General features: G+C 43.0%; 1 protein-coding gene across 1 annotated transcript in view; it reads right to left on the bottom strand.

The window, feature by feature from the left end:
• ndufs4 (NADH:ubiquinone oxidoreductase subunit S4) overlaps nt 1-18,269 on the bottom strand; it is a 45,006-nt gene extending 26,737 nt beyond the window's left edge. The window contains exons 1-2 of the mRNA XM_042331228.1: nt 18,117-18,269; nt 6,941-7,019 (exon numbers count right to left, since the gene is read on the bottom strand). Of these exons, the coding sequence (XP_042187162.1) occupies nt 6,941-7,019; nt 18,117-18,199 (162 nt within the window). The 5' untranslated portion in view covers nt 18,200-18,269. The remainder of the gene's footprint in view (nt 1-6,940; nt 7,020-18,116) is intronic.
• Nucleotides 18,270-24,773: the final 6,504 nt, after the last annotated feature.

Here is a 24,773-nt window from a genome sequence, read left to right as displayed (position 1 = left end):
AGTTCAGACAGACATTTTACTCCTCCTGTCTAGAGGTCGACCGATTAATCGGAATGGCCGATTAATTAGGGCTGATTTCAAGTTCTCATAACAATCGGTAATCTGCATTTTTGGAGACTGCGTGGCAGGCTGACTACCTGTTATGTGAGTGCAGCAAGGAGCCAAGGTAAGTTGTTAGCTAGCATTAAACTTATCTTATAAAAAAAATATCAATCTTAACATAATCACTAGTTTTAACTACACATGGTTGATGATATTACAAATTTAGCTAGCTTGTCCTGCGTCGCATATAAATCGATTTCGGTGCCTGTTAATGATTGAATCACAGCCTACTTCACCAAACGGGTGATTTAACAAGCAAAAAAAGCCCTGTGTGTACCTAGCCATAAACATCAATGCCTTTCTTAAAATAAAAAAAAACAAGTATATATTTTTTAAACCTGCATATTTAGTTCATATTGCCTGCTAACATGAATTTCTTTTAACTAGGGAAATTGTGTCACTTCTCTTGCGTTCTGTGCAAGCAGAGTCAGGGTATACGCAGCAGTTTGGGCCGCCTGGCTCGTTGCGAACTGTGTGAAGACCATTTCAAAGACCGCCGACTTCGCCAAACGGGGGGGGATGATTTAACAAAAGAGCATTTACGGAAAAAAGCGCAACCTCTGTACAAATGTACGTAACCCTAAAACATCCACGCCTTTCTTAAAATCAATACACAGAAGCATTTTTTTTTTTTATTAGACATATGTAGTTCAAAGAAATTCATTTTAGCAGGCAATATAAACTAGGGAATTGTGTCACTTCTCTTGCGTTCAGTGTAAGCAGAGTCAGGGTCTATGCAGCAGTTTGGGCCGCCTGGCTCGTTGCGAACTAATTTGCCAGAATTTTACGTAATTATGACATAACGTTGATGGTTGTGCAAAGTAACAGCGATATTTAGAGACTTAGGGATGCCACCCGTTAGATAAAATACAGAACGGTTCCGTATTTCACTGAAAGAATAAAAAGTTTTGTTTTCGAAAATGCATAGTAGTATGAGAGGTGTTGTTTTACAGGCTCACCAATCGTAATACGGCACACCTGGAGCAAATTAGGGTTAAGTGCCTTGCTCAAGGGCACAGACGACAATTTAACCTTGTCGACTCAGCTATTCGAACCAGCAACGTTTCTGGCCCAACACTAACCACTGCCGCCTCACCTGCTGTCTACGTAAATAATAAATCATCATCATCATCATCTTTTGGACAATGTTAAAAGGCACTTCAAAGATAACCGGATGAAATAATGATAAGATGTCACCAAACAGACAGGACACTAGTCACGGCTACCAACTGATGCCAAACAAACCAGCTGGAACTGAAGGACCATGTCCTAAATACCTAGTCAATGTTACATCCTCCACTCCTCTCCCACAATCCTCTCCTCCCATAAAACCATTGTTTACTTTAGAAGACGAGAACAAAGCTTCACAAGCGCTTTAAGGTTATTGGTTTGTCTTTATGTGAACGGAGAAGGGAGAGGAGGGTGCTAGCTCGCTAACAGAGATAGAAAAAGAGAGAGAGAGAGAGAGATCAAGCAGAGTGCTTCTGCCTCTCCTTTACGCCTAGCTGAGCTGACCAGGCCTGTGTCTGTAAGCTACTAGCTGGTTGAGTAGAGGGGGCTGCAGGGCCAGTCAGCCTGCTTGTAGAGAGAGCAGACATTTCATGTCAAGCTGTGTATCAGTGGCCAGCCTGTCAGCCGGGTCCTGGAGTACCACAGCATGCTAAATCAAACAGTAATTACTAACAAAAGTGGGTCGGCGGAGGGCAGAGCAGGGGAAGGGAGGGCGGGGGAGAGCAGGGGAGGGAGGGGAGGGAAGGGCAAGGGGGCAGGACGATAATTCTCCCTCCCTCTGCCTAACAGGATTTTTTATTTAAAAAAAAATAAAAAAACAGAACCGGTTTGAGTTTTATTATTTTGAACTTGACCTTCTATAACGGTATTTCAATGGTTTGGTTTGTTAAAATGTGATACGCCACCCCGGGGAGCATAGATCACTTCTTATAGGTTGAATATGCTACTCGAGTTCTTTCTGTCCCTCTCCTGCTACATGCCTCTAATCACACCAAGCCCCACGGGCCCTGTCACTGAAGGAGAGAGCAATGACTCCACCAAGGTGTCATGAGCATTTTCTTCACCGCTCACCTCTTCGTGGTCAGATGGATGCAACAACGTTGGTGAGATGATGCTCTGCTCTGGCATTCTAGAATGTAATGTAACATCTAGTTAGGGTCACCTGGAAACACTGACAAACTTTTGGTTCCTACCGTGTAAATAATTCTTCCCTGGTTTATTAATTCATTGTCATGTTAAACAACGTATTCAAAGTGCTATCCACTATATTCCAACTATAGATTTAATATAATGGAAATGTAATGATTATTCTAACCGTTCAATTAACTAGTAGTATAGTCTCCTGTCTGTCTGACTAGTCCCAGTATAGTCAGTCTCCTGGCTGTACGTCTGTCTGACTAGTCCCAGTATAGTCAGTCTCCTGGCTGTACGTCTGTCTGACTAGTCCCAGTAAGGCCCCCTGTCTGTCTGACTAGTCCCAGTATAGCCTCCTGTCTGTCTGACTAGTCCCAATATAGTCTCTGTCTGTCTGTCTAGTCCCAGTATAGTCAGTCTCCTGGCTGTCTGTCTGACTAGTCCCAGTATAGTCAGTCTCCTGGCTGTACGTCTGTCTGACTAGTCCCAGTAAGGCCCCCTGTCTGTCTGACTAGTCCCAGTATAGTCTCCTGTCTGTCTGACTAGTCCCAGTAAGGCCTCCTGTCTGTCTGACTAGTCCCAGTAAGGCCTCCTGTCTGTCTGACTAGTCCCAGTATAGCGTATAGCCGCCTGTCTGTCTGGGAGGTATGTACTTCACCTCTGCTAGGCAACTGGCAAATAGTGTTCTCTCAGCGGCAGTCATGTCAGTGGAGGTCTCGTTGGAAAAACTAAAGACTGCCGCCAAAACAAAGACGGTTCTGCCGAGTTGTTGCAGGAAGAAAAGAGAGGAAGGTTCCACTCGGACTTCAGTATCTTACCTAGTCATTTACAGATTGTCATTTTGATCTTTTGCCGCTTTGGCAACTAGGTGTGTGTTTGGTAACCTATTTGCGCCTCTCCCTGTAGGCTTTACAGACACTCCACACCCCTTGGCTGCAACCCTTATAAATTTAGTGTACCCTGAGAGCACAACCCATGTGCAATTCCTGGTCTCTGGCAGCGCTCGGGAAGTGCTGGTCTGCGTTTAACACCGCAGAGTTCATCTCAGCCAATGCTGACCTTCAGTCCCTAGACTTTTTGGCCCTGATGGGAGACATGGATCACCCCAGAGAACACTGTTACTCCAGCTGCTCTTTCTTAATCCGACTACGTTTTCTCTCATAGTCCGAGAGCATCTGGTCGTCGTCGCGGTGGTGGCACAGGGCTAAATCATTTCTCCTAACTGGAGATTGTCTTTTCTCCCCCTCTCACATGTCCATCTCCTCATTTGAATTCCATGCTGTCCCTTGTCCACTCAAGCTTAACAGTGTTGTCATCTATCACCCACGTCGGAGTTCCTCAATGAGCTTGACACCTTGATAAACTCATTTCCTGACGATGGCTCACTGCTCTTCGTACTTGGCAACTTCAACCTCCCGACGTCTGCCTTCGATTCACTTGTTTCCAGCGCTCGCTGTCGTGTCCTTGCCTCTTAACCTCATCGTTTCCTAATCCCCTCCAACTCACAAGGCAATACGCTTGACCTTGTCTTTACTGTAACCTAAAGGTCACTCATCCTGAAAACCGAAAGGTTGCTCGATCGAATCCCCGAGCTGACACGGTAAAAATATGTCGTTCTGTCCCTGAACAAGACAGTTAACCCACTGTTCCTAGACCAGTTAACCCCACTGTTCCTAGACCAGTTAACCCACTGTTCCTAGACCAGTTAACCCACTGTTCCTAGACCAGTTAACCCCACTGTTCCTAGACCAGTTAACCCACTGTTCCTAGACCAGTTAACCCCACTGTTCCTAGACCAGTTAACCCCACTGTTCCTAGACCAGTTAACCCACTGTTCCCCGGTAGGCCACCATTGTAAATAAGAACTTGTTCTTAACGGCCTAGTTAAATAAAGGTTCAATAAATCTAAATAAAACCTCTCTCTCCAGATGAAATCCTGTGACTAGTGAGGTCTGGCTGCCTGACAACCTGCCCACTCTACCCAGTCCCCTCCTCCAGACCATCTCTGGAGACTTTTCTTTTCAAAACACTTGAGTATGCCGTCTCTCTTTCAGAACGATCTTGACCCTAACCAGTTAGGTTCCAAAAACGGGTCACTGAACGGAGACTGCTCTTCTCTGTGTCACATAAGTCTCTCTGCTCTGCCAAAGCTGACTCTCTCTCCTCTGTTCATGCTCCTAGATCCATCTGCTGCCTTCAGACACCGTGAACCATCAGATCCTGCTCTCCACCCTCTCAGGGCTGGGTGTCTCAGGCTCTATCAGATCCTCCTCTCCACCCTCTCAGGGCTGGGTGTCTCAGGCTCTATCAGATCCTCCTCTCCACCCTCTCAGGGCTGGGTGTCTCAGGCTCTATCAGATCCTCCTCTCCACCCTCTCAGGGCTGGGTCTCTCAGGCTCTATCAGATCTTCCTCTCCACCATCTCAGGGCTGGGCGTCTCAGGCTCTGCACACTCCTGGATTGCATCCTACCTGGCAGGCCGCTCCTACCAGGTGATGTGGAGAGGATCTGTGTCTGCACCACATACTCTCACTACTGGTGTCCCCCAGGGTTCAGTTCTAGGCCCTGTCCTCTTCTCTCAATACACCAAGTCACTCAGCTCTGTCATATCCACACATGGTCTCTCCTATCATTGCTATGTGGATGGACCTCTCCTCTCTATAGACCAAGTCACTCAGCTCTGTCATATCCTCACATGGTCTCTCCTATCATTGCTATGTGGATGGCACTCAACTACTTTTCACCTTACGTCAATCTGTGGCGACATGCATCTCTGCGTTCCTGGCAGATATCTCAACTTGGATGTCGGTAAACCACCTCAAGCTCAACAAGACGGAGCTGCTCTTCCACCCAGGGAAGGCCTGCCCGCTCAAAGACCTCTCCGTCACGGTTGACAACTCCAGTGTCGCCCTCCGACAGTGCAAAGGACCTTGGCGTGACCCTGGACAACAACCCAAACCGAGCACTCCGTTCTGCCACCTTAGGTCACTTGGCCATCCCACCCCTATGGGAAGGCAGATCCCGCTCAGCCCAGTTAAAGTGCTTCTCTGTCCTGGCACTCCAATGGTGGAACCAGCTTCTCCCTGAAGCTAGGAGAGCCCATCTTCCTGAAAACATCTTAAACCCTACCTCTTCAAAGTGTTTCTTAAATAATACCCTACTTTACCTTGACACCCCCACTCAAAAGATATTTTAAAAACATCTTTCCTGAACAAACACTTGCACCCTCCCCCCCACCCCCCACCTTTCTAGCTCTGACTTTGCTGATAAGCTACTTTATTGAGGAAGTGTCTTTACTATGCCTGTGATGTGGTTGTCCCACCTAGCTATCTTAAGACAAATGAACAAACTGCAAGTCACTCTGCATAAGAGCGTCTGCTAAATGACTTAACATTTTCATGTCTGATTGGCCAGTCCCATTATATCCTCCTGTCCTCTCTCTGGTCAGTCTGACTGAGCATTAAAATGGTCGATCTAAAATTGCTACGACAATTTCTTGACTTATAAAATGAATGAAATCTACAAAATGATTCTTAAAAGAATATAACTTAAACAAATGCATCATGATCTTAGTTCAACTGTCGCATCACTGCCCAAAATATAAGCTTGTTTTATTCCAATGTTTGTAAACACATTAAATGTAAACAAACATTCTATAGCCTCATAACATGGTTGAAACTATAATGTTGATATCATGGATGGTCAGTCCTTGCATCTATATCTCGGTCTATGAATTTGAGAGTGGTAACATTTCTCCAGCCTCATCCCTCCCGCTTTTTAAAATTTGAAACAGTGTTGGGGGGGGGAAACATTTTTTTGCGGATTGTCCCTTTAAGCTTCTCTCTCCACCACAATGAAAAATCTCTGTGGCCCACAATGCTGAAGCACCGTCTTCTGCGTGAGAATGAATGCAAGTGGCTGAATGAGTCCCCCGTTCATTCTTTGGTCCCCTTTTCTCTTCACCGTGTCTCCTGCTGTGAGGACTGAGGAGAGACAGACGGAGAGGCTGCTTCTCTAAATGGGACCCAATTCCTTATATAATGCCACTACATTTGACCAGGTGGCCCATAAGGAACAAGGTACCATTTGGATGTAGCCGGGCCTTGAGCCGGTCAAAGGCTTTCTCTGTCTGTGCCAGGGTGGCCAGCTCAGGGTCTGGGAAGAACACAACGACCACAACATCCATCCACTTTCACCAGCTTCCCATCTTATCTCCCCATTACTTCACCTGTTAAATAAAAATGTTCTTATAAAAACACAGCCAGCCTTGGTACAGTATGTTCAAAGCACGCCTGAGGCTTGCTTATCAATGTTTATGTTATACAACGGATGAGAAGGACGACTGTGAAGACCTTGGATTTCTAGAAACATGAAATTAGCCTTTGACTTGAGAGCTCTCTATGATCTAATGTGTTGGGGGAGACAACCTTCTGGGGGGAGGAAAAAAACTGTTTAAAACAGGCTGTGATATTTCTAATCTGTTTGATGACATTTACAATTATATTTATAAAAGAACTTCTCTCTTCCATTCATGTGTGGAACTAGGCTAACACACAACTGATGTCGTGAGACGTGGATGGCACGTAGGTGGGGGACACCGTGAGAGCAGAGTTGGACGCCGTCACACGAGAGATACTGTCATGTGACAGACACGTTGAGCAGGAAGTGTGTGTGTGTGTAGCCTATTACTCACCAGCTTCTCGTCCACGGTGATCAGTTGCGTCTCTTGTCCTGCTTTCTCTGCCAGCCTACATCCCGACAGGCTCACCGACCTGCAATGGCAACGCAGGAAGTTAGAAGACTGTTCATGGCAAAGAATCTCACACACACACACACACACACACACACACACAACATTACGCAAACAAGTGAGGAACATCCATGACAATTAACTGTCTTGGAGGACTCAGCGGAGGAGAAGAAAGAAGGGAAGGAAACAGTGAAAGGAGACAGACAGACGGGGGGATTATTTTCCTTCCCCATTAGTTCTGTCTGGTGAGTTTCTGGCTCCTGCTTGCCTGTTAACCAGACGGACCTGCTGGGTTCAACCCATATTTGACATATTTCAAAACACAGCATTTGCCCCAAGCCTGCCTGGAATGCCAAAATGGGAGGGGTTTGGGCTGTTCAAATTATTCAATTGGTTCCATCGCACCATCAATCAAGCCCAGCAAAAGTATCTGAACAATGTCAAATAACCTTTGAACCCAGGTCTGCTGATGAGTTGACGACAGACCACACTTTATGTCGGCTCACCGTCCAACTGTCCCCGGCTCACCACCACCGAGGGCCTAAGGAAGGACTGGGATGGCTCTGTGTGGAGTAGTGAACATGCTGGCTTGTCATGAAACAACCAGGAAGCCTAGCCAGCCAACAATGTCCTGGTCAAACCATGGCGACTGAGTCAGTGGGGCAAGAACTGGGGTGGTTCTGTGAGAAGTGAACAACGTGGCCTACTGGATATTAGCTTGTCACAAAAACAGCCCAGTGGCCAGCCAGGGACTGGAGCAAGCCAGGGAGGTAGATTTGCCTGTCTGTGTTAGTCCATGGAAGACCAGCCCGTTGATAGCCTGGTTAAATAAGACTATTGAACGGGTCATATTCATTGGTGCACACTGTAGCAAAAATGTTTTGTTTACGGAAAAAATAAAATAGTTTATTGGACAAAGTCAGGTAGGTCCCTTGCCATTTCAGCCTGTTTGCTTCCTAGTGATTAAGACCCAGCTGAAGCGGCAGGGAACGCTCCCAAAATCCGGGGACACCGTACAGGCTACAGGGGACAACGTACAGGCTACCAATCGGAAAACGTACAGGCTACAGAGGACCAATCGGACAACGTACAGAGGACCAATCGGACAACGTACAGGCTACAGAGGACCAGGCAACGTACAGGCTAGAGGACCAATCGGAAAACGTACAGGCTACAGAGGACCAATCGGACAACGTACAGGCTACAGAGGACCAATCGGACAACGTACAGGCTACAGAGGACCAATCGGAAAACGTACAGGCTACAGAGGACCAATCGGAAAACGTACAGGCTACAGAGGACCAATCGGACAGGCTACGAGGACCAATCGGACAACGTAGGCTACAGAGGACCAATCGGACAACGTACAGGCTACAGAGGACCAATCGGAAAACGTACAGGCTACAGAGGACCCATCAGATGTACAAATCAAATCAAATTTTATCAAATCAAATTTTATTTGTCACATACACATGGTTAGCAGATGTTAATGCGAGTGTAGCGAAATGCTTGTGCTTCTAGTTCCGACAATGCAGTAATAACCAACAAGTAATCTAACTAACAATTCCAAAACTACTGTCTTGTACACAGTGTAAGGGGATAAAGAATATGTACATAAAGATATATGAATGAATGATGGTACAGAGCAGCATAGGCAAGATACAGTAGATGGTATCGAGTACAGTATATACATATGAGATGAGTATGTAAACCAAGTGGCATAGTTAAAGTGGCTAGTGATACATGTATTACATAAGGATGCAGTCGATGATATAGAGTACAGTATCTACGTATGCATGAGATGAATAATGTAGGGTAAGTAACATTATATAAGGTAGCATTGTTTAAAGTGGCTAGTGATATATTTACATCATTTCCCATCAATTACCATTAGGCTACAGATGACCCATCAGATGTACAGGCTATAGGCTACAGATGACCAATCAGACATGGATAATCACAGTACGGGTTCTTTGAATTTAAAAAAAAAGAGAATAGGCCTACCATAAATGTTTTACAGGTACGTTTCCATGGCAAGGCTAGACGTGAATCACCCTGTTCATATGTAGGGTGAAATGGGAAACATGTTGGCATGCACATTTAATAACTACATCAACTCATTATGACAGTAGGCAGATGGAGATCAGATGGACCAAATCGTGAAAATTCATGAAAGAAATATATATTTTTGGTCTTAATTTAAAAAGGTTCAGTAAAAGGTTAGGCTAAAAAGGTTTTTATTTTATTTATCAGATTTTAAAGTAGAGAAAATGTAGAAATAGGCCGGGATGTAAAACTTTGTGGCTGTGGTAACTAGTGGCGACAGCTCTGACGTCATTTACAGGCGCATCCAGGTCGAGGCACATGAAGGACTCCGTGCTATCAGCAGGTCAGCAGGAACATGAAGCACTTCATGCTATCAGCAGGAACATGGACCACTCCGTGCCACTAAGTCATGATACAATTGTTTCCTTCACATTGCATTATCCAAGCTGTATCACAACCTGACATGATTGAGAGTCCTTTAGGGCGGCCCAGTGTTGTCTGGGTTTGGCGGTTATTGTAAATAAGAATTTGTCGTCATCTGACCTGCCTAGTTAAATAAATAAAAATGATACAAATTTCAAGAGTTAATACTACACTCATAAGAAGTGGAGAAGCCCTAGACCCCATACAACATTCTACTCCTGGAATAAATTCCTGTCAGAGAGACCAATTAGAGGGTTAGGCAGGAGGCCCTGGGCCAGTGGAGACCAATTAGAGGGTTAGGCAGGAGGCCCTGGGCCAGTGGAGACCAATTAGAGGGTTAGCCAGGAGGCCCTGAGCCAGTGGAGACCAATTAGAGGGTTAGGCAGGAGGCCCTGAGCCAGTGGAGACCAATTAGAGGGTTAGGCAGGAGACCCTGAGCCAGTGGTAGGTGAGAGCTCTCTTTCAAGCACACTCCCTACCTCTATCCATCTCTCTCCAGGTGCTACAGAGAGTGACTGGTCCAAGGACTTCTAAAGCCTTCTGACCCACTACCTGCGATCTCTCCAGAGCACAGAGAAGTAAGCTGCACTCATAATAGTATAGTTGACGCACTGGGTAAACCTCCTCCCTCACTGGGTAAACCTCCTCCCTCACTGGGTAAACCTCCTCCCTCACTGGGTAAACCTCCTCCCTCACTGGGTAAACCTCCTCCCTCACTGGGTAAACCTCCTCCCTCACTATGGCAGTCTGCTTGTGTGATGTCAGCATATTATCCAGGGCCAATGGTTAGACAGGATTTACTGTACTCACTCCATCTCATGCTCAATTCTCCCTGGTCTGTCTGCATTGCTGCTTTTCTAGTGATTTAACTCCCTTTGAATCACCACCAAAAACACAAAGAAGAATTATCCTAGTCAGTCAGTAACTTGGTTAACCAAAAACTGTTTTCCCATCTACATAACATTGCAAAAAAAATCTGAAACTTTGTCCTAAAACAAATGCTGAAAAATTCATCCATGTTTTTGGCCACTTCTAGGTTAGACTACTGCAATGTTCTACTCTCCGACTACCCGGATAAAGCACTAAATAAACTTCAGTTAGTGCTAAACACGGCTGCTAGATTCTTGGACTAGAACCCCCCAAAAATGTGATCATATTACTCCAGTGCTAGCCTCTCTACACTGGCTTCCTGTTAAGGCAAGGGCTGATTTCAAGGTTTTACTGCTAACCTACAAAGCATTACATGGGCTTGCTCCTACCTATCTTTCCGAAGTGGCCCTGCCGTACATACCTACACGTACGCTACGGTCACCAGACGCAGGCCTCCTTACCGTCCCTAGAATTTCTAAGCTTTCTCCTATAGAGCTCCATTTTTATGAAATGGTCTGCCTATCCATGTGAGAGATGCAGACTCGGTCTTGATCTTTAAGTCTTTACTGAAGACTCATCTCTTCAGTAGGTCTTATGATTGAGTGTAGTCTGGTCGAGGGGTGTGAAGGTGAACGGAAAGGCACTGGAGCAACAAACTGCCCTTGCTGTCTCTGCCTGGCCGGGTTCTCTACACCGGGATTCTCTGCCTCTAACCCTAACGGGGGCTGAGTTACCGCCAATGTCTTCAGTAGTTGTTTTTTTTAACCTTTATTTAAATAGGCAAGTCGGTTAAGAACAAATTCTTATTTTTCAATGACGGCCTAGGAACAGTGGGTTAACTGCCCTGTTCAGGGGCAGAACGACAGATTTGAACCTTATCAGCTCGGGGATAAGAACTTGAACATGTTATTACTCCAACCACGTGAAAGTCGTTAGGTGTGTTTGAACACTAACATACTATTTGCGACAGAAATTGAATATGTAGTATACAAGCAGTGGACACTATTTCCGTGCTTTTAGGGCCCATAATGCAATTCTTCCCGAAAATGGGCATGGCTTCACTAAATTTTCAGATTTGAAGAAAATATGCAGCCGAAGTCTGATACAAAAATCATTGCTTTAACTAATTAGGACAAATGTTAAAATGTTGATCAATGTAATAAAGTAATGACTTTTCAGATAACGTGTAACTTATGTTGGCTGACAATTTGTTAGCTACGCTGTCCTTACGAATCGCATATCATAACAGCAGTATGTACCGGTATGTTAGCTAGCTACCTAACGTTAGTTGGCTACATCGAACTTGCCAGTATATTAACTACAGTGCCTTGCGAAAGTATTCGGCCCCCTTGAACTTTGCGACCTTTTGCCACATTTCAGGCTTCAAACATAAAGATATAAAACTGTATTTTTTTGTGAAGAATCAACAACAAGTGGGACACAATCATGAAGTGGAACGACATTTATTGGATATTTCAAACTTTTTTAACATACAAAAACTGAAAAATTGTGCGTGCAAAATTATTCAGCCCCTTTACTTTCAGTGCAGCAAACTCTCTCCAGAAGTTCAGTGAGGATCTCTGAATGATCCAATGTTGACCTAAATGACTAATGATGATAAATACAATCCACCTGTGTGTAATCAAGTCTCTGTATAAATGCACCTGCACTGTGATAGTCTCAGAGGTCCGTTAAAAGCGCAGAGAGCATCATGAAGAACAAGGAACACACCAGGCAGGTCCGAGATACTGTTGTGAAGAAGTTTAAAGCCGGATTTGGATACAAAAAGATTTCCCAAGCTTTAAACATCCCAAGGAGCACTGTGCAAGCGATAATATTGAAATGGAAGGAGTATCAGACCACTGCAAATCTACCAAGACCTGGCCGTCCCTCTAAACTTTCAGCTCATACAAAGAGAAGACTGATCAGAGATGCAGCCAAGAGGCCCATGATCACTCTGGATGAACTGCAGAGATCTACAGCTGAGGTGGAAGACTCTGTCCATAGGACAACAATCAGTCATATATTGCACAAATCTGGCCTTTATGGAAGAGTGGCAAGAAGAAAGCCATTTCTTAAAGATATCCATAAAAAGTGTCGTTCAAAGTTTGCCACAAGCCACCTGGGAGACACACCAAACATGTGGAAGAAGGTGCTCTGGTCAGATGAAACCAAAATTGAACTTTTTGGCAACAATGCAAAACGTTATGTTTGGCGTAAAAGCAACACAGCTCATCACCCTGAACACAGCCCATCCCCACTGTCAAACATGGTGGTGGCAGCATCATGGTTTGGGCCTGCTTTTCTTCAGCAGGGACAGGGAAGATGGTTAAAATTGATGGGAAGATGGATGGAGCCAAATACAGGACCATTCTGGAAGAAAACCTGATGGAGTCTGCAAAAGACCTGAGACTGGGACGGAGATTTGTCTTCCAACAAGACAATGATCCAAAACATAAAGCAAAATCTACAATGGAATGGTTCAAAAATAAACATATCCAGGTGTTAGAATGGCCAAGTCAAAGTCCAGCCCTGAATCCAATCGAGAATCTGTGAAAAGAACTGAAAACTGCTGTTCACAAATGCTCTCCATCCAACCTCACTGAGCTCGAGCTGTTTTGCAAGGAGGAATGGGAAAACATTTCAGTCTCTTGATGTGCAAAACTGATAGAGACATACCCCAAGTGACTTACAGCTGTAATCGCAGCAAAAGGTGGTGCTACAAAGTATTAACTTAAGGGGGCTGAATAATTTTGCACGCCCAATCTTTCAGTTTTTGATTTGTTAAAAAAGTTTGAAATATCCAATAAATGTCGTTCCACTTCATGATTGTGTCCCACTTGTTGTTGATTCTTCACAAAAAAATACAGTTTTATATCTTTATGTTTGAAGCCTGAAATGTGGCAAAAGGTTGCAAAGTTCAAGGGGGCCGAATACTTTCGCAAGGCACTGTAAATGCTATCTAACGACACAAAGTGTATTGAATTGATTATTCAAGTCATTCTTAGCTTAGCGGCATAGTCGTAATGCATTCGTAAATTCGCTCTGGCTATCTACACCGATTTCAGAGCACTCTCATCGGAGTGTGCCAGAGAGCAGAATAACTAATGAATTTATGAGTACTCAACACCAGTTGAATATGGCCGGTGTCAGTAAATGTAAATTTACATACACCTTTGCCAAATACATTTAAACTCAGTTTCACAATTCCTGACATTTAATCCTAGTAGAAATTCCCTGTCTTAGGTCAGTTAGGATCACCACTTCATTTTAAGAATGTGAAATGTCAGAATAATAGTAGAGAGAATGATTAATTTCAGCTTTTATTTCTTTCATCACATTCCCAGTGGGTCAGATTAGAATTTGGTAGCATTGCCTTTAAATTGTTTAACTTGGGGCAAATGTTTCGGGTAGCCTTCCACAACCTTCCCACAATAAATTGAGTGAATATTGGTCCATTCCTCCTGACAGAGGTGGTATAAATGAATCAGGTTTGTAGGTCTCCTTGCATGCACACGCTTTTTCAGTTCTGTCCACACATTTTCAAAAGGATTGAGGTCAGGGCTTTGTGATGGCCACTCCAATACCTTGACTTTGTTGTCCTTAAGCCATTTTGCCACAACTTTGGAAGTCTGCTTGGGGTAATTGTCCATTTGGAAGACCCATTTGCAACCAAGCTTTAACTTCCTGACTGATGTCTTGAGATGTTGCTTCAATACATCCACATAATTTTCCTCCTCATGATGCCATCTATTTTGTGAAGTGGACCAGTCCCTCCTGCAGCAAAGCACCCCCACAACATGATGTTGCCACCCCCGTGCTTCACGGTTGGTCTTCAGCTTGCAAATGGATCTTCAGCTTGCAAGCCTCCCCCTTTTTCCTCCAAACATAATGATGGTCATTATGGCCAAACAGTTCTATTTTTATTTTATCAGACCAGAGGACATTTCTCCAAAAAGTACTATCTTTGTCCCCATGTGCAGTTGTAAACCGTAGTCTGGCTTTTTTAATGGCGGTTTTGGAGCTGTGGCTTCTTCCTTGCCGAGCGGCCTTTCAGGTTATGTTGATATAGGACTCGTTTTACTGTGGATTTTGATACTTTTGTACCTGTTTCCTCCAGCATCTTCACAAGGTTCTTTGCTGTTGTTCTGGGATTGATTTGCACTTTTCGCACCAAAGTACGTTCATCTCTAGGAGACAGAACCAGTCTCCTTCCTGAGCGGTATGACAGCTGTGTGTTCCATGGTGTTAATACTTGTGTACTATTGTTTGTACAGATGAGCTTGGTACCGTCAGGTATTTGAAAATTGCTCCAATGGATGAACTCAGACTTTTGGAGGTCTACAATGTTTTTTCTGAGGTCTGGGCTGATTTCTTTTGATTTTCCCATGATGTCAAGCTAAGCGGCACTGAGTTTGAAGGTAGGCCTTGAAATACATCCACAGGTACACCTCCAATTGACTCAAATGATGTCAATTAGCCTATCAGAAGCTTCTAAAGCCATGATATCATTTTCTGGAATTTTCCAAGCTGTTTAAAGGCACAGTCAACTTAGTGTATGTAAACTTCTGACCCACTGGAATTGTGATAGAGTTATAAGTGAAATAATCTGTTTGTAAACAATTATTGGAAAAAGTGTGTGTCATGCACAAAGTAGATGTCCTAACATACTTGTTCACAACAAGCAACCTCTGACAAAATTCTACGTCTATTCATGGTGCAAATGATGAATCAGACATCTTATCGATAGCAACAGCTCATGGTGTCCTGGAATCAAGTTTTTTTGACTCAATGGAGGAACATAGTGAGAGAAATGCTGATGAATGTCTTGCTCAAGCTGTGTATGCAACTGGTTCACCTCTGATGCTTACAGGCAATGTGTATTGGAAGAGATTTCTGAATGTTCTTCACCCAGCATACACACCTCCAACCAGACATGCTTTATCTACTAACTTTATCTACTCATTTGCTGGATGCAGAGTTCAGAGTTCAAGTGAAGGTCCAGCAAATCATAGAGAAAGCAGACTATTGCAATCATCTCTGATTGGTGGTCGAATGTTCCTGGGCAAGGAATAATTAACTACATCTCCACCCCTCAACCAGTATTCTACAAGAGCACAGACACAAAGGACAACAGACACACCAGTCTCTACAATCCAAATGAGCTGAAGGCAGTCATCAATGACCTTGGACCACAGAAGGTATTTGCACTGGTGACAGACAATGCTGTGAACATGAAGGCTGCTTGGTTTAAAGTGGGAGGAGTCCTACCCTCACATCACACCCATTGGCTGTACTGCTCATGCATTGAATCTGCTCCTCAAGGACATCATGGCACTGAAAACATTTCCCCAACTCTACAAGAGAGCCAAGGAAATGGTTAGGTATGTGAAGGGTCATCAAGTTATAGCAGCAATCTACCTCACCAAGCAAAGTGAGAAGAATAAGAGCACCACATTAAATCTGCCCAGCAACACCTGTTGGAGTGGTGTTGTTATCATGTTTAATAGTCTCCTGGAGGGGAAGGAGTCTCCAAGACATGGCCATATCTCAGTCTGCCAATATGGACAGCCCCATCAAGAGGATCCTCCAGGATGATGTATTTTGGGAGAGAGCGGTAAGCAGCCTGAAACCTATAGCAGTAGCCAGTGCACGGATTGAAGGAGACAATGCCAGCCAGTCTGATGTTCAGACTCTGCTTGCAGATGTAAGATAATAAATCCGTACTGCCCTGCCCACTTCACTATTGCTCCAAGCAGAGGAAACTGCAGTTCTGAAATGCATCAAAAACCGTGACGACTTCTGCCTGAAGCCCATACACACCGCAGCATATATGTTGGAACCCAGGTCTGCTGTAGGTCTGGTGTAGAGATCAACAAGGCCTATGGTGTCATCGCTACCGTGTCTCATAAATTTGAGGCTTTTTGAGCCTGACAACGAGCCATCCTCAACAAGGTTGGAAAGTGACAGTGAAGATGAGGCCTCAGAGTCTGATGTTCAAGAGGTGGACATAGAGGTGGTCAGAGTAAAATGGTCAGAGTCTGATGTTCAAGAGGTGGACATAGAGGTGGACATAGAGGTGGTCAGAGTAAAATGGTCAGAGTCTGATGTTCAAGAGGTGGACATAGAGGTGGTCAGAGTAAAATGGTCAGAGTCTGATGTTCAAGAGGTGGACATAGAGGTGGTCAGAGTGTGGTCAGAGTAAAATGGTCAGAGTCTGATGTTCAAGAGGTGGACATAGAGGTGGTCAGAGTAAAATGGTCAGAGTCTGATGTTCAAGAGGTGGACATAGAGGTGGTCAGAGTAAAATGGTCAGAGTCTGATGTTCAAGAGGTGGACATAGAGGTGGTCAGAGTAAAATGGTCAGAGTCTGATGTTCAAGAGGTGGACATAGAGGTGGTCAGAGTGAGGTCAGAGTAAAATGGTCAGAGTGATGTTCAAGAGGTGGACATAGAGGTGGTCAGAGTAAAATGGTCAGAGTCTGATGTTCAAGAGGTGGACATAGAGGTGGACATAGAGGTGGACATAGAGGTGGACATAGAGGTGGACATAGAGGTGGACATAGAGGTGGTCAGAGTAAAATGGTCAGAGTGAGCTGTTCTCTCATTTGTCTCTGGAAGTAGCTAGTAAGTTAGCTTGGGTGCTTGACTGTCGTTGTGAGGTCAGAACGGCGATAGCGAAACGCTCTCTGAATTTACCAATGGACCATCTTGACAATTTACAAACACCCAGAACGCACTCTGGCACTCCAGATTGAATTGACAAACCCACACAAAGTCAAAATGTCTAGATATTAATTTGCTATGCTAACAGGCGGTTGCATAGCAACAGCATCCACTTCCAGTGGACAGGCAAAGTGCTTAGGACAGTCAACTGAAAGAATACCGTTCATTTACTCTATACTAAAATGAACTAATAGTAGAAAGTATGTATCATACAGTATGTTATTATGGGTATTCGAACGCAGTTCTAGTGAAAAGTTACAAACTGACAGGTTTTAATTTTCGTCAAACTAATTTTGGTGCTTTCAAGACAACTGGGAAGTCGGAAAAATAAAGAGGTAAAGTAATTACTTCCGGTAAAAAATAAATAAAGTAGGAGCTCTATATATAAAGAGGCCCGAGTTCCCGACTTGGGATAACCATTCAAAGCTATTTTTTCCCAGTCGGAACTCGTTTTTATTTTGAGTTCCCAGTTGTCTTGAACCCATTGAAGTAAGAAGTTGAAGATTTCCGAGTTCAGTTGTTTCTGAACGCGGCATTGATATGTAACGAGTGACATTGATTTTTGACGGACTGCACAGCTCGGTGAGAGACTTACCTTATTCTGCGTATGAATTTAGCCAGCCGACGACGACATGACATCGCATACAAGCATGATCGCGGATTTTTATTTATTTTTATAGTTGAAGCAATTTCTGCCCATCTTCATACTGTACTGTCTTTGCTGCTAACTAGCTAGTTAACACATTTAAAGGACACACGCAGCTAGCTAACGTTAAACACTAGCGATTAACTCCTTAACTAGCTATGACTTACTTACACTGCCTTTCACAAAAACCAATACAACCATCCATACTCATTATCACCTAGAAATATCCCAAGAACACATCGTGAAACGTAACTTTTGTGTTGTTGTTTGTGCTAAGCTAAATAGCTAGCTAAAGTAAACCAATGACACAGGCATAAACTAGCTAACAATGGCATGTTATGACGAATAGGAGGATAGAAACTCGTTGTGCGACAGAAATATGACTGTAGCAAAATAAAAACATAATTACCTGACAGGATTCAGGATTACTTTAGTGGCTGTATTTAGCAGGGAACACCGTCCCAAACCTAGAAGTGACATTGAGGACGCCATGATTCTGTCAACAGCTAATATGTACGGAGTACGGGAAGGTTCAAAACTCAACAAAAAGAGCTGCTGCTGGGCTTCTTCTTCTTCTAAGAATCGCAACCAACAGACAGATGCATACAGCGCCACCTATTGTTCTGGAGAGTGGGGCCGGTCGAGAGATTTCTATACCACTATATTGTATTTTTTTTAAACATTTTATTTAACCAGGCCAGTCAGTCAGTCAGTTAAGAACGAATTCTTATTTACAATAACGGCCTAGGAACAGTGCCACTAAAAGTGCCTAGTTCAGGGGCAGAACGATTTGATCTAGCAACATTTTGGTTACTGGCCCAATGCTCTAACCATGAGACTACCTGCTGCCCTTACTACTTTCCTCCCATCCTCTCTGCCAGCAATCTAACCCCATTTTTCTGAATCAATGTTTTGATTTCCCCATCTACGTGTTTATCCATAATAGAATTTTGCCTTGCTCTTTTTTGCTGTTATATCTACTATATAATATATAATACAGTGCCTTGCGAAAGTATTCGGCCCCCTTGAACTTTGCGACCTTTTGCCACATTTCAGGCTTCAAACATAAAGATAAAAACTGTATTTTTTTGTGAAGAATCAACAACAAGTGGGACACAATCATGAAGTGGAACGACATTTATTGGATATTTCAAACTTTTTTAACAAATCAAAAACTGAAAAATTGGGCGTGCAAAATTATTCAGCCCCCTTAAGTTAACACTTTCTAGCGCCACCTTTTGCTGCGATTACAGCTGTAAGTCGCTTGGGGTATGTCTCTATCAGTTTTGCACACCAAAATACTCACAATTCTGTTACCCTTTCCAGTCGTTCTCCATTTAATTGAACACTGACATATTCCTTAAACGTTTTGTTAGTGAACAACATATGGCAATATTTAACGAAAGATAACTTGAAACCCCATGATAAGGACCATTCCTCTACTGCTACAGCACCTTGCATTTCCTCGATGACATAAGGAATGTTCCTTCCCCTTTTCCAAATGGCACCTTCATTCGGCATATAACTCCGCCCCCTATACCCTGTCCGATATCCCCGAAGATATCGTCACTCATCAACGTGAATAAGATAGGACTAATAGCACTACCCTGTGGAGTTCCATTTTCCACCTCATATTCTCTTGATAACTCCAATCCCACCCTTACCTGGAATGTTTGGTCAAACTTGAAATCCATAATCCAATCAATAGACCTTCTTGCCACATTGTATCACATGCTTTTTCAATATCAAAATGTACTTTTGACATCACTTCCTTCATTGCCAAAGCTCTGGTCACCTCAACATTCCAGGTGAAGCTGGTTGAGAGAATGCCAAGATTGTGCAAAGCTGTCATCAAGGCAAAAGGTGGCTAATTTGTAGATTCTAAAATATATTCTGATTTGTTTAACAATTTTTTGGTTACTACATGATTCCATATGTGTTATTTCATAGTTTTGATGTCTTCGCTATTATTCTACAATGTAGAAAATAGTACAAATTTAAATATTAACTAGCATTAGCAGCTGTGTCCAAACTTTTGACTGGTACTGTATGTTGGTACATGAATGGGAAATGATCACTACCTATCGTGAATTATATTTTCACATCCCACTCACATATTCCAGCAATGGAGGAGGACAGTAATGTAAGATCTAAACACGACGATATACTTCTAGTCACATTTACTCGTGTCCCCTAACCGTCATTTATACAAACTAGTCCCCTCCGCCCCATAAAGTCTTCAGCCACATTGGTATCTGTGGTATTGCTGCCCCACAGGCTGTTATGTGCATTCATATGTCAAATCAAATCACATTTTATTTGTCACATACACATGGTTAGCAGATGTTAACGCGAGTGTAGCGAAATGCTTGTGCTTCTAGTTCCGACCATGCAGTAATATCTAACAAGTAATATAACAATTCCAAAACTACTACCTTATACACACACAAGTGTAAAGGGATAAAGAATATGTACATAAAGATATATGAATGAGTGATGGTACAGAACAGCATAGGCAAGATGCAGTAGATGGTATAGAGTACAGTATATACGAGATGAGTAATGTAGGGTATGTAAACAAAGTGGCATAGTTTAAAGTGGCTAGTGATACATGTATTACATAAAGATGCAGTAGATGATATAGAGTACAGTATATACATATACATATGAGATGAGTATGTAAACAAAGTGGCATAGTTTTAAAGTGGCTAGTGATACATGTATTACATAAAGATGCAGTAGATGATATAGAGTACAGTATATACATATACATATGAGATGAGTAATGTAAGGTATGTAAACATTATATAAAGTGGCGTTATTTAAAGTGGCTAGTGATACATTTATTACATCCAATTTTTCCATTATTAAAGTGGCTGGAGTTGAGTCAGTATGTTGGCAGCAGTCACTCAATGTTAGGGATGGCTGTTTAACAGTCTAATGGCCTTGAGATAGAAGCTGTTTTTCCAGTCTCTCTCACACTATATCTCCGTCGGAAGAAGTGGACCAAGGTGCAGCGTGTTCATGATTCTTTATTTAATCCAAACAAAACAACTTCACGTTCTGAAGGCTACTCAGAGCTAACAAAAAAAAAAAAAACATCCCACAACCTAAGGTAGCAAAACATGCTGCCTAAGTATGATTCCCAATCAGAGACAACGATAGACAGCTGTCCCTGATTGTGAGAGCCATACCTGGCCAAAACATAGAAATAAAGAACATAGAATGCCCACCCAAATCACACCCTGACCAAACCAAAATAGAGACATAAAAAGCCTCTCTAAGGTCAGGGCGTGACATGGATTTTGCAACAATGTCTAATTCAGATACAGAGATGGGCTTACAAGGACTATAGTAATCAAACAATGTGATATCCCCCCCCCCCTTCTCTACAAATCTCCACTGCCACACATTCATGTTCTTTGAACTCATGAATCTCTCAATGTGCTACACCTTCTTTGATAAATATAGCACGCCCATCACCCCGAACACTCCCTTCTATCACTTCACACAGAGATAAACCTAGGTATAATATAATCCATCTGAGGTTTAAACCATGTTTCTTGTATACACGCCACGTCCGGTAAGGAACACCACAATACTATTTATTATCCTGATCATCATTTGAATTCTGGTTCAGCATCCGATGTTTGTATATCTGATCAATTTGATGGTATTTTAAAGGACCCCCCCCCCAAAAAATGTGCTTTTCTTTCAAAGACAAGGACATTTCTAAGTGACCCCAAACCCATTCAAAAGTTTAGAAATGTCCTTGTCTTTTGAAAGAAAAGCAACTTTTTTAACATCAAATTGATCAGTATGGGAGTTTACCTTTCTTTTGTAAATGTTTTACCCCCCCCACCCCCCCAGTTCACCATACAACTCCAAAAAGAAGAACATACAGAACGTTTTGCTGAAGCAAAGAGATTGATAGAGGAAGATGGATACAGGGTGAGGGATCATCTTGAGGATTCCTGTGAGTAGGCAGAGACCAGAGAGAGTGATAGGGAGAATATGTTCTTCAGTAAGGTGAGCTTTTTAGCGTTTATAGCCATGGTTGTCAATTATACTGAAGTAATGGATTGGAATTACAAAGAAAATAGAGGTTGAGACGGAAGCGGCAGAGAAGTACTTGTGATTGAGGGGATTTACTGCAGAACAGTTGCAGGAGGTAGTTTTCTGTCCTCTCAGACCGATGGTCTGCAGTAGACAGGGTTGCATAGTGGACAAGGTGGTGTTGAGTGGTAGTTTTCTGTCCTCTCAGACCGAAGGTCTGCAGTAGACAGGGTTGCATAGTGGACAAGGTGGTGTTGAGTGGTAGTTTTCTGTCCTCTCAGACCGATGGTCTGCAGTAGACAGGGTTGCATAGTGGACAAGGTGGTGTTGAGTGGTAGTTTTCTGTCCTCTCAGACCGATGGTCTGCAGTAGACATGGTTGCATAGTGGACAAGGTGGTGTTGAGTGGTAGTTTTCTGTCCTCTCAGACCGATGGTCTGCAGTAGACAGGTTTGCATAATGGACAATGTGGTGTTGAGTGGTAGTTTTCTGTCCTCTCAGACCGATGGTCTGCAGTAGACAGGGTTGCATAGTGGACAAGGTGGTGTTGAGTGGTAGTTTTCTGTCCTCTCAGACAGGTTTGCATAATGGACAATGTGGTGTTGAGTGGTAGTTTTCTGTCCTCTCAGACCGATGGTCTGCAGTAGACAGGGTTGCATAGTGGACAAGGTGGTGTTGAGTGGTAGTTTTCTGTCCTCTCAGACCGATGGTCTGCAGTAGACATGGTTGCATAATGGACAAGGTGGTGTTGAGTGGTAGTTTTCTGTCCTCTCAGACCGATGGTCTGCAGTAGACAGGGTTGCATAGTGGACAAGGTGGTGTTGAGTGGTAGTTTTCTGTCCTCTCAGACCGATGGTCTGCAGTAGACAGGGTTGCATAATGGACAAGGTGGTGTTGAGTGGTAGTTTTCTGTCCTCTCAGACCGATGGTCTGCAGTAGACAGGGTTGCATAGTGGACAAGGTGGTGTTGAGTGGTAGTTTTCTGTCCTCTCAGACCGATGGTCTGCAGTAGACAGGGTTGCATAGTGGACAAGGTGGTGTTGAGTGGTAGTTTTCTGTCCTCTTAGTTTTCTGTCCTCGCATGACGGACAATTCAGAGGGCAGCGTTAGGACAATAGATAACGATGATAAAACCAGTGATGATCAGCTATTTACACCTGTTGAGAATAGGAGGATCGGGATTAAGAGAAATCACAATGAGGGATGAATACTGCTGGGGAAACAACGAGTAGTACTGAGAGTATACTTTTAAAAGGACCACCCTAGACACACAGGTCAGAGTAGAAGGTTATAAAGTTATGGTAGTGTTCTCAGAGCCAGCAAGAAAGTAGTTCAACCCTTAGCATAAAAAAATAAATGTAAAAAATTAGAGAAGAGATTAAGGGTGCCATATCGATGGGTTAAGGGAAGGTCCTGATCATTGCAAATAGTAAAATCCAGCATAAGAAAGTTTTTGACATTGCACACCCAATGGGGGGTTAGGTGAAATGTCACATTCCCGGGATATGTCTAAACGGAGAGGATGTGTGCCGCCTCCAGTGGAAATTACAATGGAAGAAGTTAAGGCTTCTCTGAAAGGAGAAAGAGCAGAAAGACTACAACTGTACTGTTACAATTTGAAGGGAATCTGCCAATTGGGGTGCAGTGTAGGATCACTCAGTTATCCTGTTAGAGAGTATGTGCCGCCTCCATTTCAGTGCTTTAGGTGCCAACGGATGAGGCATGTTGCTATTGTGTCCAAAGGTAAAATGAGATGTGCAAAGTGTGGTGGGGATCAACGAGGAATGTGTGCTAAAGGTAAATGTTGTAACTGTGACGGAGAACATAGTGCAGGATGTGAAGTACAACAGAAAGCCATGGGAGCGCAGAGGCATAATTTTATTTTTTATTTTTTACAAACAATGTATCCTATGTTGAGGCTGTTCAGGATGTGAATAACAAAGCTAGTGCTCAAAATGCTCCAGATACAACAGCTAATGGCCGCTCCGAGGAGACCAGTGGAACCTCAGCCGAATGGTAATGTGATATGCGAGCCGAAATGCTCGATTACAGAGAAAACAATGGTAGTAGATTGTGTAGACTTCTTGGCCTTGAAGTGTAAGGCAATCAATCTGACTGCTCCACATAAGAGCAGAACTGCACAAATAAAATAAGTAGTGAAGGCAGCCTGAGGCATTCTGGGGATTTCTGAAGTTACTGTAAGTAAGTAATACACAGCGTTGAATGAGATCTTCAGTTTCTGGGCGATTTCTCACATGGAATAGCTTTCATTTCTCAGAACAAGAATAGACTGACAAGTTTCAGAAGAAAGTTCTATGTTTCTGCCCATTTTGAGCCTGTATTCGAACCCACAAAATGCTGATGCTCCAGATACTTAAATAGTCTTAAAAAAAGTGTAGTTTTATTGCTTCTTTAATCAGTACAACAGTTTTCAGCTGTGCTAACATAATTTCAAAAGTGTTCTCTAATGATCAATTAGCCTTTTAAAATGATAAACTTGGATTAGCTAACGCAACGTGCCATTGGAACACAGGAGTGATGGTTGCTGATAATGGGCCTCTGTACACCTATGCAGATATTCCATTAAAAATCTGCTGTTTCCAGCTACAATAGTAGTTTACAACATTAACAATGTCTACACTGTATTTCTGATCAATTTGATGTTATGTTAATGGCCAAAAAAGGACATTTCTTTGACCCCTTTGAAAAACAAGGACAAATTTTGATTTGATTTGAAACTATTGATTATATACTATATATATATATATATATATATATATATATATATATATATATATATATATATATGGCTATATATATATATATATATATATGGCACACACAGTTGAAGTCAGAAGATTACATACACCTTAGCCAAATGCATTTAAACTCAGTTTTTCACAATTCCTGACATTTAATTCTGGTAAAACTTCCCCGTCTTAGGTCAGTTAGGATCACCACTTTATTTTAAGAATGTGAAATGTCAGAATAATAGTAGAGATAATTATTTA

The sequence above is a fragment of the Oncorhynchus tshawytscha genome, linkage group LG12 (genome assembly GCF_018296145.1).
Source record: "Oncorhynchus tshawytscha isolate Ot180627B linkage group LG12, Otsh_v2.0, whole genome shotgun sequence".
Taxonomy (NCBI): Eukaryota; Metazoa; Chordata; class Actinopteri; order Salmoniformes; family Salmonidae; genus Oncorhynchus; species Oncorhynchus tshawytscha.
Note: the sequence above shows the minus strand (reverse complement) of the source record. Positions and strands in the feature narration are given on the sequence as shown.